We start from the raw sequence: 15,338 nt of genomic DNA, 5'->3' as shown, positions 1-15,338 counted from the left end.
CAAGGTCAAGGTGATGGAATTTTTTTTTCCCATCGAGATGACCACCCCGTCGAAGTTTCTATTTATGCGTTTGGCATTGGCATCATAACTCCAAGATGGCGGCTCCTATGACGGATGATTTGCCTTTGAAAACTAAGAAACCTTCAAGTATTACATTTATTATTGTTTACAAATTTAAATTAAAACGTATTTTTCTTTGACGTTGAACCTTTAAATTCATTTAAAATTCTGTAGGTGGGGTTAGTGTATTGAAACGAAGTGTAAACAAATTATAGGTGACCTGTTTATATCCCTTGAGAGTGTTTGTTTATATTAATATGACCTCGTTCCAAAAAAGTTTTTGTTTGTATATTTTTGTTTATATTGCTTGTGTCGTATCCATGGCTAACAAACCAACGATTTCGGGGGTTTCGGAATCTTAGATCGAAACTATATTAGTTATCTAGAAGTGATTGAACTTCTTGGACATGTGGAAACACTTCTCCATTACTTGATAAGTATTGATAGCATTTATTTGATTGACAAGTTTACACGATAAATTTATTCATGGGTTTATTCTGTGGCAAAATTTTAATTTTATTTAGATATGAATTCATATCTTCACCGAATGTTTTTCTGAATGAAATAATTGAGAAGCTATTTGCCAATTTAACAGCACAGAATAATATTACCCAGTGATTTGATGATAAATGCTCGTAACAGCTGAGAGTTGGCAGCCATAATTGCCATTTCCAGCTCTTTCTGAATAATAGCTTGAAATTGTTTATACAGTTGAACTTCTACATCACAGTGTTTCCCAAAGCGGACGATATAGTCCCCTAGTGAGTAATGGAATGGTCCTGTAGGGGTTGAGAGAAGCTATGGGTATAACATGGGGTCCTATGGGTTTGCTTGAATTGTTGGGACGATAAGAGAAAAAACTTTCTGAAGAAGGGGGCGATGTGGGGAACAAAAAGTTTAGGAAACTATGCTCTACATCAGCGGTTCCCAACCGGGGGTATGTGAAAGGCCGTTACGGGGTACGTGAAAAGAAAATGGTAATGGCGGTCATCCATCTAAAAAAAGAACAAAATAATTTAAAAAGATTCAAAAGAAATTTTAAAAGTAGGTAGAGGTTTTTATTGATAATGTCAGTTGTAATATATTGACCTTTCCCTATCAATGAAATCTTCTATAACAGAGGGGTTTCATCCGCTGGAAGGTTCGGCCTTCCCGCCCGCTCCCAACCTATGATCGAAATTCGTGAACTCCTTCCTCTGCTCACTTTTCTTCGGCGTTTTAGATTTGATTATTGACTCATGCCGGGCTGTGCATAAAAGTGAAGAATTAATTTGTGTTCTGTTTAACTTTTGTTGTGGGCGTTTGTATTGAGCCGTGCGCATCCTACAATTTTCTACGTCAGCTTTTCCACCAAGCACCTACTACTCACGTGATTTACGTTATGGATCAGTTGCTAAAAACTAGATCTGTGCGGAAGCGGACCGAAACACCAAAATCAAATACCTTGCATCTGTAAATGTGAAAACATATTTTGAATCTTCCAAAAGGTGTGCTACCAAAACTACCGAAATAACCTACTATATTAGCTATTGTATTGCGAGACGAGGAAAAAATCACACTATTGGTGAAAAGATGCTGTCAGATGCATGTTTGCAGAGGAAAGTGCTCTTATAATGAGTTTAATACCTCTGACAAATATTTGTTTCCCATCCAAGTCGACGAAAGTACCGACGTTGCGCAATATTCTGTGATACTTGTAATTGTTAAGTACTTGAAAGAGAAAAGTGAATCTTTTTATTTGTCACCCATCGAAGGGGTCGTACGACTGCTAAAGACGTATTTGAAGCAATTAATCATTATTTCCTTAAAAAAAAGAATTCAATGGTCAAAATGCATTGTCTAACAACAGATGGAGGAAAACCACGGAAAGTTGCTACTCAGGCAGTCATGCACGCGTGGCAGAAGTTGCTCCCAAAATGAAATGAACTCTCTGCACAGACAGATCCCTGCATTGAAACCGTTGCTTCCAAGTTTGCGAAACGTTCTTGATGAAACGGTCAAGGTTGTCAACTTTGTCAAGGTGAATCCTACCAACTACAGGTTGTTTAAATTGTTGTGTGAAGACATGGACATCCTTCACAACACTTTGCTTTTGCACACCGAAGTTAGGTGGTTGTCCCGGGTTTAAGTCCTGACGTTGCTGTTGGAACTTCGGCACGAGGTAGCCTTTTTTTTAAGAAGTGTTTGAAACACTTCACGATTTCTTGTCACAAGCTGGGCTAAACAGTCCGCCACTTGGAAGGATTAAAATCCTCATTTGAAAAATATTTTTCAGAGCCGGAAATGGGTGATCTGATCGGCTTAATTTTTCAAAATACTTTCAAAGAAGAGTACTTTGAACCAGCTTCATTGTTGATTGCTGAAAAGGAGAAATTGTCCATATACTTACATAAAAAATATAGAAGCAAATTGAACGCTCTCCGGATTTGAGTTTGTATTTATCCTCTTTTGAGCTTAATTTTTCAAACTTTGTAATTCAATACAGTCTCAAACATCACATTAATTTTTTCCCCAATCTTTGTGTTAATTTGTTTGCTTACTTCAAAAATAAAAAAAAGATAAGTAATGAATTTATTTTATTAATTCAACATGTACCTTGTTTTGAAGTTTTTCGAAAACTGTAATGGTCGAAACAGATTGGTGGGGGAGGGGGGCGTCTAGAGGATTCGGGGTTGGGGGTACGTGGAAGGGAACAGAGCCAGCTGGGGGTATGCGGACTGAAAAAGGTTGTGAACCACTGCTCTACGTAATGAACACCCATGGGAACAAACATTTTGTCCCCCTAAGTGGTAGTTGCAGTTAATAGGTAGTGAAATACATTGGATCCTATTCACTGAATTAAGAAATACATTGTGCGTTAATAATGAGTTTTATTGTATTATGTGACTGACTTCATTGTGTTATAGGGTTATTAGGTAGGCTGTAGCTATGTCCACATGTTTGGATGGCCAGACTGGCACACCATGGTACCAGGAGTTACAAGCTAAGGTTTTTTAAAAAGAAGTTCAAGAAGTTCTATTTTATTTTGTGCAACAGCTATTGTATGATCCCTATAGTCCCTTAGCGACTGTTTTTATGGCGGATTCCTTACCGGAAGGCTGGTGCTTTTTTCTCCGGTCCTGTATTGGCTCTGGGTTATCTTTTCCTCTCCTTCTATAGTCTGTTCATGGTTAAGTTTTCAGTGAAGCAAAAGGGGGTGATTGCATTGTGAGGACCTGGGTTCAAACCCCACCGTTGCCGCAGTGGTATTCAGCTGAAGTTGGTTTTCTGCGGTTCCCAACTTTGAAGTGTGAATGCGAGCTGAACTCCCCATTAAATAGTCTCGCCACAGCAACAGGCCTACAAACAGTACAAATATTCAACCATTACACTTCACTTCTGAAATATAGATGGCAGCACTGAAAATCTGACAACACTGTATATGCATTCAGACTGTTAGGTACTCACACTTCTAGCACAACTCATCCAGTAGTAAATTGCCCATGGCAATAGACTGGAGTTATGCTTGGTTTGAAAGAAAAAGAAAGTGAAGACGCACGCAAGTTAGAGGGTATCATTGGCACCACAAAATATGGTTCCCTTTATCTGAGGTTGTTGAGAAGCACGTGTGTACACAGAACTTTTTAGCGTTATTCATGATTATGCTAGCCACACATTTCGGGCAAAAAGCCCTTTATTTCTTTTGCAGGTATCATGTCGATTTCTTTCAAAAAGTGAAGTGTTTGTTCGACTGAAAAATGCTCATCCGTATAAAAATTGAAAAATTCACAAGCAAAGTATGCATGATGACGAACAGGGCTATCTCTCAATAAATGTCAATGATGACGAATACAATAAGACCAACTAGGTTGTTCATAACAGTAAGAAATGTGGATAGCAGGTTGGCTTGAAAAATATTATTGTTGCCAATAAAAAATTTTGAAAGAGTTCAAGCGTCAAGGTAATCAGTTTGCGACAAAAAATTATAGCCAAATTTAGAGCAACCCGCTTATTGAATTTTAGCCATTCCGTCAAGTATTGAAGTGAGATTATAACAAGGTTTTGTCACATTTCTAACATTTTGTGGAATTATAAAATGTTAATGTATAAAAATGTTATAATTTGTTCAATAGATAGTGCATTCAAGCAACAAAAACTACCTGCATGGCAACCAATACTTACCGCTGGTACTGTTCTGCCAGCATTTTTCATCATTGGGCTTGCATTTATTCCTGTGGGAATCGGCCTTTTGGTGTCTTCAAACCAGGCAAGTATTAGTCTTTCCCGCTGTTAGTCGTAAGTTACTTGTAATGTTCAATATGTTATGTATTTATAAATATACAAAGCAATTCTAAATTTGTTAGACAAACTTTAAAAGATAATATATAAGACACCTAAAACCATTTTTGATCATAGAATGTTCTGTCAAATCGCGATAGAAAAGGCGGGAGAGAGTGTTTTTTTATGAAGAGTTATCACACTTCAGTACTTCACCAAAAGCAAATATAATATTTTTCCGACAAATTCGTTGCGATATGTGCTATCAACCATTCAAGAGTGCATATGTGCACCTTAGGATTGTATTGTAGTTTGTGTTTTTATTGGTGCAACGACCATCAAAGTTATGTTGCGCCAAACAATGATCAAGCGGTATAATGACTTGTGGTAGAATTTGCATTACTCAGGTTGCACCATGAGAAGGCCTATCACATTATAATACCCTGGATCCTTAAATGGTTGATTGCACTTATTGTAACAAATACGTCAGAAAAATATGGTTTTTCCTTTCGGTAAAGTGCTATTGCGATTCAATCTTTTTTTTTTTGTCAACTGTCACAGTTTTAGGAACTTTCCAGATTTAGCCCGGCGAAGTCGGATTTCACAACGTTTACAGGGCTTTCGTTTTGCAAATTTATATTGCCAGGTTTCAATTGCCGAATTCAACATGAATAAAAACTGAATAAGAAAATGAAGAAAAGAAATATCAAATTTGTTATTTTCCGCTGCAGCTGTGTCTTTTCTTTAGAAAGCAACCCCCGTTTACATGAAAAGCTTTTGTGACATTGTATCACCTGAACTCTAGGTGTGGTACCTATGCCATTTGTCAGAATTAATGAATGTGAAAACAAAAGTTTTCTTTGCTTTCTTTTTGTATGTGCTTGCTTGACTGTAAGACTGCTAGTAGATAATTCATTAGATATGAATTATCACTATGCTGGCCGTATTTCATGGCAAAAATTATGGAAAATATAGGACATCACCAGTTGTGAGAAAAATTCCTAATTTATTGTTTCTATAAATATCAGTTGATTAGAATGATTTCACGAAAAAAAACATTTAACGTAACGAAAATGTCTAGTATATGTCAGAAATTCGAGGAATCCTCATTGAAAAAAAGGGGTGTTTCTTTGGAATGGTTGGATACAAATGCTGAAAAAAAATATCGGAATATTCCACAAAATATGGGTAACATGATCACCTTATGATTTGGCATGTAAAGTACATTTGCCAGATTTTTATAAGTTGGTTTCAGGATTTTTACCTTCTGAAGGTTGGCAGGTCTGCAGTTTGGTTAATCAGTCAAAAATTTGTAGCCAAATTGTTGAAAATGTGATGAGATTTGAGTCGCTCTTTGGCAATAGTCTATCTGTGAATAGAGACACATTTATAATTTGTCAAAATTGATGAACACATTTTCTCTGTGTTTGGTGACATTGGCTAATAGGAATCATTATTTGGGGAATTCGATAATCTACTTATTAAATATTTTGAAATGGTGACATTCCTTTAATGAAACTCTAGAATGACAGCCAGTAAATAGCTTGTGTTTCATCGCTTTTTCTCAAAAATCCCTGAACATATGGTTGTATGAGTATAGGCAACATAATGGACCAAGCACTACCAGGCTCCGTCGCTTGCACAATATAAGTTCATTTGCCCTCGAGGGTGTGGTCGTTCCAAAGAAAATACTTAGTTACAAGGGAAAAATAATTGGGGTCCCTAGAGTCATTCAGATACAATTTAAAAGTATAGGCTACAGTCAAACAAACTTTTGCAAGAACAAACTTCCTTAATGCAAATAAAATAGGCGTAATTGTCATTTCACAACCACTAATTTGTTTTAATGCTCTTTTATATTTAGTAATCGTTGCTTCATCAATATGTTTCAGGTCCAAGAACATCAGATTGATTACACGTATTGCAAAAGCTACAAAGTCAACAAAACTTGCGCCGAACTCCTGGAACAGGGAGATAAGACTTGCATGTGTGTCATTCCGTTCAACTTAACACAACCATTCAAGGTACTTTTAAATAAGTTTGTTCATCACAACTTTCAGTTTTCTGTTTCAAGGGACAGTCAAATGAAAATAAGTCAGGCATCTAAAAGTTTAACAGAACATTAATTACTTTAGAAATAATTGCTCATAATTGTTCATACATGCATCTCATTGCCAATCTCATCCTTTAGAAAAGATTGTGTTCTAATAATGGAAACATCCTGAGAGACTCCATCACACTTGTGACGTCCTTGTTCATTTTCATGCGACTGCTCCTTTTTTTCATTTGCCTGCCGTCTATGTATTCAACATGGGTGCATGAAATTGAGAACTAACAATTTGCTGATAATATATATATATTTTTATCCTCATTTGCAGAAAGATGTGTATATGTATTACGGCCTCACAAACTACTATCAGAACCACAGGCGTTATGTAAAGTCCAGAGATGACAGACAACTCCTTGGAACTGTTCTTGGGACTGACCCCGATGTTCCTCTTTCCAGAGACTGTGAGCCATTTGCGTACTTCGGTAACGATTCTGTCAAGATTCCATATGCTCCTTGTGGTGCTATAGCTAACAGTCTCTTTAGCGGTAAGTGCTTTTATTTACGTTTAGTTTTTATATTTTAACTTTTTTTCCACTTAATGAGAAGGAACTTTCAATTCTGAATCTTTCAGAAAATTAAAAACAAAAATGAATTTTCGGACGATTTATTTTATTGAGCTATGGCTATGTTGTCCAGGAGAGGGAGGTTGTCCCCCTCCCTTCCCCCATGGTAAACAAGCTCAACATTCATCCACTGCTGGGAGGCTTTGTGCCAATTTCGACATATCTACTATCAAAGGTTTCTCACTAATGTCTTCAAATTCATTTTCTTCGCAGCGTTAGTTGAAATTGGTTACAGAGGGTTTGAGTATTTTTCATGCAATTTCTGGAGCGACTTTATCATGGCTATATATAATACAACACGGTTTATATAAATTTTGCCTCATACATTTTTTCCCTGGCATGTTTCGTCCCCCAAAAATTTTACTAGTCTTTTCGCCTGCCCTGACCGTGTGAGTGACCATATTTGGGAATGACAGTAAAACTGACCAGGTGAATGAGTGGCTGTATGAACAACCAATGGAAAAGTGAGTGACTGTATGAGTGAGCATATGAGTGTTAATGACAGTATGTGACTATGTTACTGAATGATCATATGAGTGACCATTTTCGTGATCAAGTTAGTGACCATATGTATGTGAGTGATAGTATGTGACTGTATGAGAGACCAAGTGAGTAGTCACTCATACAATCACTTGATCACAAAAACTGTCACTCATATACACTCGTACAGTTTTATTGATCATTCATTCAACCATACACTTACACTCATATGGCCACTCACCCATTCACTTCGTCACTCATACACTCACTCACTCTTATGGTCACTCATATGGCAGGTGAAATGTCAAAGGCAAAATTTCCAGGGACAAAATGTTGGAGGCAAAATTTTTCTGGATCCCAACACAACACCTTACCTATCGTAAAAGACTCTTGTACATGTGTGTTTTCTATATATGTTGTTACTAGTAAATTTTAATATGAATATTTTTCTTCCATGTTCTTGCAGATAAGATATATCTTTATTACAATGAGAATAAACAGGGTGAAGAGGTTGATTTGCTTTCAAACAACATAGCATGGCCAACAGATAAGAAAGTCAAGTTCCGAAATCCAGAACCATCTGATAATTTACCCCTTGGTGAGTGGACTTAATAATTACATTTGTAATAATGTTGTGTGAAATCATTTGTTTTCTTATTCATGAAGTTGCCTTTGTGTTCAGATATGCTTGGTGTGTGTGTGTGTTACATAACGATTATACTCATGATTTTTATTTTACTGTGGTTTTTAAAATTTTTTCTTCCTTAAGCGTTTAAAAAGACTGCCAAGCCAATCAACTGGAGCAAGCCAGTTTACGAACTGGACCAGAACAACAAAAGTGACAACAACGGCTTTCAGAACGAAGATCTCATAGTATGGATGCGGACCGCTGCCCTCCCGACGTTTCGTAAACTGTATCGCAGAATCAATCACAACAAGACCAATTTCAAGAATGGCCTCCCGGAGGGACAGTACGAGCTTAGAATAGAGTATAGTATCCTTGAGGGCTATTTTAATTTGATATTCATTTATTTATTTTTGTTAGATTTTTGACATTATTGAAGCACAAACATGCACACAGTCACTTGTACGTAATCGTAAAGTATGGCTAGACTTTTAACTTTTTTTAAAATCACTTTTTGCATTTTGTATGTAGTTTTGATCTGAGTGTAGGAATGATGTGTAATTTTACTTGTTGGGGAATCATTGTCTGTGTATGATTACTAGACATTTCCAATGATCATACCAGTAGTAGCCTATGATGTTGGGTTTCTTCAAAGGGGTGAAAATCCCTACCTTAAAAAGGTGGTTTTATATTTTTGTTTATTGTATAGAATTCGGATCCGCTGGAAAAAAGCTCTAATTCCCATTCCCTAAATGTGTCAGCTATGATGTTCACCCTGCTCTTGTAAAGCCATTTCCGATACTGTAGAGTCGTGTTACATCACTCCTCGATATACTGTTAAATTGGATATATTGCTACATCACCAAACACCAAATCTAACCATATTGATATATAGCAATTTATTACCATTAACGAGATGGGTTGGAAGTGAAGGTTCTGTCTATTGGTAGTTGCCTCAAGTTCGTTAGGGAAAATATCTGTAATATCTCTCGGGTTCGAACCCATTACCATGACAGCAATCGTGCTAATTGGATATATTGCGACAATATCATGATCCCTAGTTATTTTATTGCAATCAAGATATCAATCCACTTATATGTACTTCGTACCATATTGAGGTTGCTGACTCTCCGTGTGCTTCCATCATCCTCGGATGATAGAGCATAGCAGTGTGCTCTATTATCTTAAGATCTGAATTTTTTTTCAAAGAAATTTTTTAACATGAAGTTTTTAAAAAGACGTATACACATGGCATACACGTATGTATTCTAGTTTTTTGTTTTAATTATTTCTGTACTCTCTAACAGGTTTGCTTATACTATGTGGGATAATTGTACAGTGTTGAGTGGTGGTAGAGTTCCTGCTTACGTTCCTTCAATGACTATTTTGTGGGTGATTGTAGGTTCGAACCCAGATTCTTTGTATCTCACCTTCTTTCGATTGTAATATACAATGAAACCTGTATGAAATGTAACAACAAGCGACTAAAATAATATTCCATTTTAGACAGCTTTCCATTTTATGAAGGTGCACATAAAAGCATTAATCAATGAAGAGACACGATTGATTCTGTCGAAGACAGGTTTTTGTCTCATATATAGTGTTCGTCTTACAAAGTTTCCGGCTAACGAACGTGATTCCGGAACAAATTAATTTTGTTAGCCAAGGTATCACTTTATTTCAACATTTGACTTTGAGTGCCATCTATCTCTCACAAAAGGAACTGAAAAAGAACATGGAATTTTGTTTTTTTATCCAGCCGTTTTTTAAGCAGCTTTCATCCAACTATTCCCAATTCCCACGGCCTATGGGTTAATGCTGAAGTAACTTCTGTTTCTCGACACTTCTAATATAATGATTCCTCTGTATATGCACTTTTAGGGGCAATTATTGGGAGCTCCAGGAGGGGTGGCAAATCTGATTAGATGGGACGAAAAAAGCTTTGGAGACAAGAAAAACGTACTCTGGGAAGCCAAAAATAGGTCCTGCATGGGTAAATATTGTAAAAGTGCCTAGAGACAGCTCGAGAAACATACTTCCAGATCTACTATACACTCTCTACTCTTCTGTTCTGCAAAAGTCTAGTAATTAGTATTGTGTTCGGTAAAAAAAAACGGGGCTTGACAAATTTTAGACACCGATCAATATTTTTTTTTTTTTTTTTACTTTTCCAAAACCGAAGATCTATCCACACTAAACAGTCACTGCCCATCTCTGTTACGAAGATCTGTCTCATCCCTCCAAAATGTATTAGGCTCAGATTGTAAACTGTGCCTGAGGAGTGTGAATGGAATGGCTAGTATAGTAAAGGAAAACTAGGATTTTTTTTTTTTTTTAAATTACAGAAATTGGATCGCTCGTAATGGCGACAATTTGTGACTGCTTTTTATGACCACTTTTTTATGTTAATAGGCATGCTGACATAAATTATGGAAATTTTGTGTTGCCCCTCAGAGGCTAATTTAATGATAACATGTGAAAAGTTTTAGGCACCAATACCAATTTTTATTAGTTGCCACCTTAGAGTCAACCCCTGCTGTAAAATCTCTTTCTACACAGTGTCTCATTTGTTTGCAACTGATTTCTGGTCTGAAGTAGCTGGTGAAACGAGCAGATTAATTTAGTTGCATAAACAGGAATTGTCACTATATGTTTTCTTCGTTTGTATTGTTTTTTGCTTTCCTTGATTCCTTGCGCAGCATATCGGGTCACTTCTTTCAAAGGAACCAAACGAGTCATCCTATCTAACACTTCGTGGCTTGGTGGGAAGAACCCTTTCTTAGGTATCGCCTACATCACAGTTGGCTGCATCTGCTTGGTGCTGGCTGTCATATTCCTCATCATACACTTCAAGTTCGGGAAAAGGTAATTGTTTTTTCTTCATCTTCATGACATTCTTTCTCCTTTATATTTGTTTCCTCTAGTTTTCGTAGATTCTACAAGAGTTGATATAATAAAACTTATTCATGAAGGGTTATCCATCCATTTATCCGATGGTGTAGCCGAATTAGAAAAGGGACTTACATTGTTAGAAAAAAACAATGTAGGTAACTCCTGATGCAATTTTGTTGCATGAAATGCTTCATCCTCACCAATTTACTTGATGGCGCAAAATGAAAGAGGTTCTGCACCACCTCTCCTGAAGTCTGGAAAAACCATCAGACAGTGGTTTTTTTCCCGGGGAAAACCTGGGAACTTGATATTGGTGGGTTTTTCGGGATAAAACTCCTTAGACCATACGTTCTCAACCCATGGCCCACAGGTCAAATATAGCCTTCGGATTCATCTGATGTGGCCCGCAACCTCAAACCTAATTTTGTAAAAATGAACTAAGCGGCACATTTCCCGATCAATTAAGTGACTTGCAGTACTGTTACGCATCACTAAAATATTGTGCAACACATTTCCAAATCACTTGAGGTACTAGCGACATATTCACAGGTCACTTGAATAACCCGAGACACACAGTTACAGAACACTTAAGATGCACATGCGCAGTTCCACATTCACGTTACCCATAACATAGTTCCAAATCACTCAAACAGCTGGCAACACATTCATGTATCACCTAAGTGTTTCGTGTTACATTTACAGATCACTTAAGTGACCCCACAAAATATTTACTGACTGCTTAAATAACTTGCAGAATTTAAGCAACCATTTGTGCAGTTCTACATCACTTGTGTTACTCGGGTACAGTTCCAGATCACTTGAGTGGCCTGCAACACAGTTCCACATCACTTATGTTACCCAGGGCACAATTTCTGATTACTTGAGTGACCTGCAGTACAGTTCCAAGGCACTCAAGTGGCCTACAGCATATTTACAGATCATTCCAATGAAACACAGCACATTTCTAGAATGCTCATGTGAACCCTGGGTGCAGTTCCCCATCTCTTAGCTGACCTGTCGTGTATTTGCAGATCGCTTGAATGACCTGCAGCATAGTTTCAGAGCACTTAAGTGGCCATGTCACATTTACCGATCACTTCAGTAACCCATGTTGCATTTACAGATCACTTCAGTAACCAACTGCATTTTTCCAGATCACTTAATGAAGTGGCCAGCAACATGTTTTCAAATCAGTGAAGTGGGTTGCACTTCATTGATGTGACTGTTGATGTTAAATGTTGAACACCCTTAGACAGGTTTCAAACATGCATGCGTAATTGATATTTATATGAATTTTTTCTCTCTTCCCCCCCCCCCTTTATCTAGTACACAAGATTTGGTGAATATATCGCAAAGGACTCCATACTGAGTACTATACGATCGGCAGAAAGAAAGCGCATTGAGATGCTCCGATGAATAAGGAAATTCAAAATGTGCACATTCCAGTGTTTTACATAGTTGAATTTTTTCGAGTGATGAATGTTCGTGTCTTTCAATTAAATTATCTGTACTTTTTTGCTATTTTGTGGGCGAGGCCGAGGAGAATTTGCTTGTGAAATAAGAAAGCCTTGAAAATGTTAATTTCCCTGTTAAATGATTGGTACTTCCCCTTCCCCACCTGAGAAAGAAAGAAAAGTTATAAACTATCGGGGATGTTTTAAATTCATAATTATATTCATTCAGTTTACAGTCTGTCGCAGTCAGTTTTCTCTCTTATCGATCCCGATTTCCCTGCATAGTTTTTGTGCATTTAGGAAACTTAACGATGGACATAACGGAATCTATCTCATTTAGAGTGTCAAAAATAAAATAATTTTCAAAGAATATAATATATATGTGTAACAAAGAAAGGAAAATGGCACAACTTTTCCCAGACAAGTTTGAAGTACTTTGAAAAAGCTTTTGTTATCTGAAAACAACGGAATATATCTTGGTGAACCAACAGACCTTGTTCCCTTCAATTTGGTATAAGCCTTGAAGCACGATACGAAATTTGGCTGCTTCACATTGGATCATTCTCTTCTTTTAGGTAAGCAGTTGTGCATCGAGAATCACCCGTCAGCAAGTTTTAACGTTTGACTTCTCCTTCCAGAGAATAGAATTGTCTAACGTGACGTGATGTAGCCAAGTCTCGTGTCATACTCAGAAGGCAATACATCAAATTTTTTTTAGCCATGTAAAAAGACGTCAGAGAAAGCATTTTTCATATCCTCTTTAACTGATAAATGAGTACCCCATTTTAAAAGTAATTGCGGATCATATTGTTAGTTGTTCCAAATGTAAACAGAGTGTCTGGAGAAAGCATGAGAACTGAGAGAGACATAACTTTGTAACACTTAGATGGCAGTATAGTAGTCAAGCCCAGTCAGATTCTACGAACAGCTACAGCTCATGAAATAATTGGGTGAAAATTTTCTGTTTAAACTTGTACACTGCTCCCAATCTAAAAACGTCCATCAGTAAGATGGACGTGTTTAGGATGTTACACTGCTCTCTAAAGTTCGAGCAATTTGCAAGTCACACCACCAGGTGGCTGAAAGTTTTTGAAAATAATAAAAAATGCTCGTAACATTTAAAGAAAAATTTGCAGATGTATATCAATGGTATAAGTTCTTGATTTTTGACACCCTCAAATCAACCATTACCAAATGGGAGTCATTTTGAGAATCTGTTTATATGGCAGAGCCCTCTACGCCTTTTTCTTTTTTAACTGAAATTTACCAAATTCTTTTATTTTCCTTGGGCAGCTGCTGAGCTCCTGAGAAGTTCACATAGAACCCCGAGGGTTCTGCGGCATGGGCCACACATACTGCAGCAGAACCTCTAGGCTGGGAATCTTTCACGGCCCTACCTCCCTAGTGAATTCATTGTGTTAAAAAAAAAAACCATTCTCCCAGACCCTGGATTAGAGCCCTGTCTGCCCTACCCTTGTTCGAAGCCGTCCTCCGGAGAGCATAGGTTGGGAACCACCACCTGGAAATATATAAGTATCGAAATAGATATGAAGATTGTTGTAATAATGGTATAAATCAAGAGTTTTTGATTATTGATATCATGGCGAATTTTTTTTTCTTCAAATGTTTTAATGTTTTTGGTTGAATGGAATTGTGTAATTATTGGCGTTTCTGTTTGGGAGTGGGAGCAGTTTAAAAAATCAAAATCTTCCAGACAATCATTATTTCACAAACCACTTTTCGATGTATTCAATCAGGTGTATTCGTTTTGCTATACCGTTATCAAGAAGACGTCATAGCTGTAGCTAAGATGGCTTTTAAGAAGAGCTGACTCATTTGTCTGTCTTTGAACAAGAAAACTGGTCGCTCCATGTGACATCTAATCGATGAAAAGTAGCAGGATAGGGAACAGCAATTTCCCTATAGCAATAATATCGATGCCACATTTTCACTTGGAAGATGGCCGATGAGTGTGTCTGGGATTTCAAGGAGATCTAGCTATCACTGTTCAGACATTATTTCAGGTGGAACAGAGTTCCTTATGCACCCTTTATAAGAAAATGCTATCTCTGGCGGCTTCCAAGAAACAAGGATAGTGGGTGTTATTACTTTTAGATGAAACAAGATCTCTTAATAGGAGTTAACATATTTAAAATATCGTTCCTAGAACTTTGATGGTGATAGTCACATCCAAAAATTGTACAATTATTAGGATCATTGTGTAATGTTTCCGTTTATTTCCTCCCCTCTCCCCCCAGTAAATTCTCATTGTCGGAAATAAAACATATCACATGTACCTGCATGGGTAGCAAACATATTAAATTGCTTGACATCAAACACATGTTGAATGCCCGTTAAAGACCCTATAGAAATTCTCCAAAGTTGTCCACGTGTGAATCATGCCTTATTTATTTTTTGTCTTCTATAAATATAACGCTAAAAATGACATCAAGTTAATGATGGTTTAATTACGGTTATTTTTCATGTTGCAAAAAAAAAAAGAATTTATCGATGTTGAATGATGCTTGCTTCAAATTCTGAGAAACGTGTGTATCTCATATTTTCTTCCTTTATTATTCCACTGAAGTGCTCTTCGATAGATTTGAGTGTATATTGCGATGCTTTGAGTAAATGTATTTAATGTTTTTTCTAGTCTTGTATAATATGGAAACACATACTCAAATAAAGATAAAATGTTCTGTTTTTAAAAATGTTTCTTCACTTATTTTGGGAAAAGAATCGTTTGTTGATTATAGTCACGATTTTGTAAAACAATTAAGTCCTTAGGATTGGATTTTTAGTGGTTTTGGTCCCTAGGCATTCAGCAAGCCTTTATATCGATTTTTCGACTTGTAGACTATATTTTGAACAGAATTACTTTTGCTTGCTGGCCGTTT

At 36.9% G+C, this 15,338-nt stretch overlaps 1 protein-coding gene across 1 annotated transcript; it reads left to right on the top strand.

The window, feature by feature from the left end:
- The first annotated feature begins 58 nt into the window (after positions 1 to 58).
- Cdc50 (cell cycle control protein 50A) lies at positions 59 to 15,152 on the top strand. The gene is made up of 8 exons (XM_089237829.1): positions 59 to 147; positions 4,173 to 4,306; positions 6,210 to 6,341; positions 6,696 to 6,912; positions 7,937 to 8,068; positions 8,240 to 8,464; positions 10,795 to 10,960; positions 12,314 to 15,152. Exons 1-8 carry the CDS (start codon positions 96 to 98, stop codon positions 12,354 to 12,356), a joined length of 1,101 nt encoding a protein of 366 aa, XP_089093955.1. The 5' UTR covers positions 59 to 95; the 3' UTR covers positions 12,357 to 15,152.
- The last annotated feature ends 186 nt before the right edge of the window (positions 15,153 to 15,338 follow it).

This window comes from Pholcus phalangioides, unplaced genomic scaffold (genome assembly GCF_987345545.1).
Source record: "Pholcus phalangioides strain wild (caught in Gottingen) unplaced genomic scaffold, Ppha-v1.0 ptg000010l_1, whole genome shotgun sequence".
In the NCBI taxonomy this organism is placed as follows: domain Eukaryota; kingdom Metazoa; phylum Arthropoda; class Arachnida; order Araneae; family Pholcidae; genus Pholcus; species Pholcus phalangioides.
Note: the sequence above shows the minus strand (reverse complement) of the source record. Positions and strands in the feature narration are given on the sequence as shown.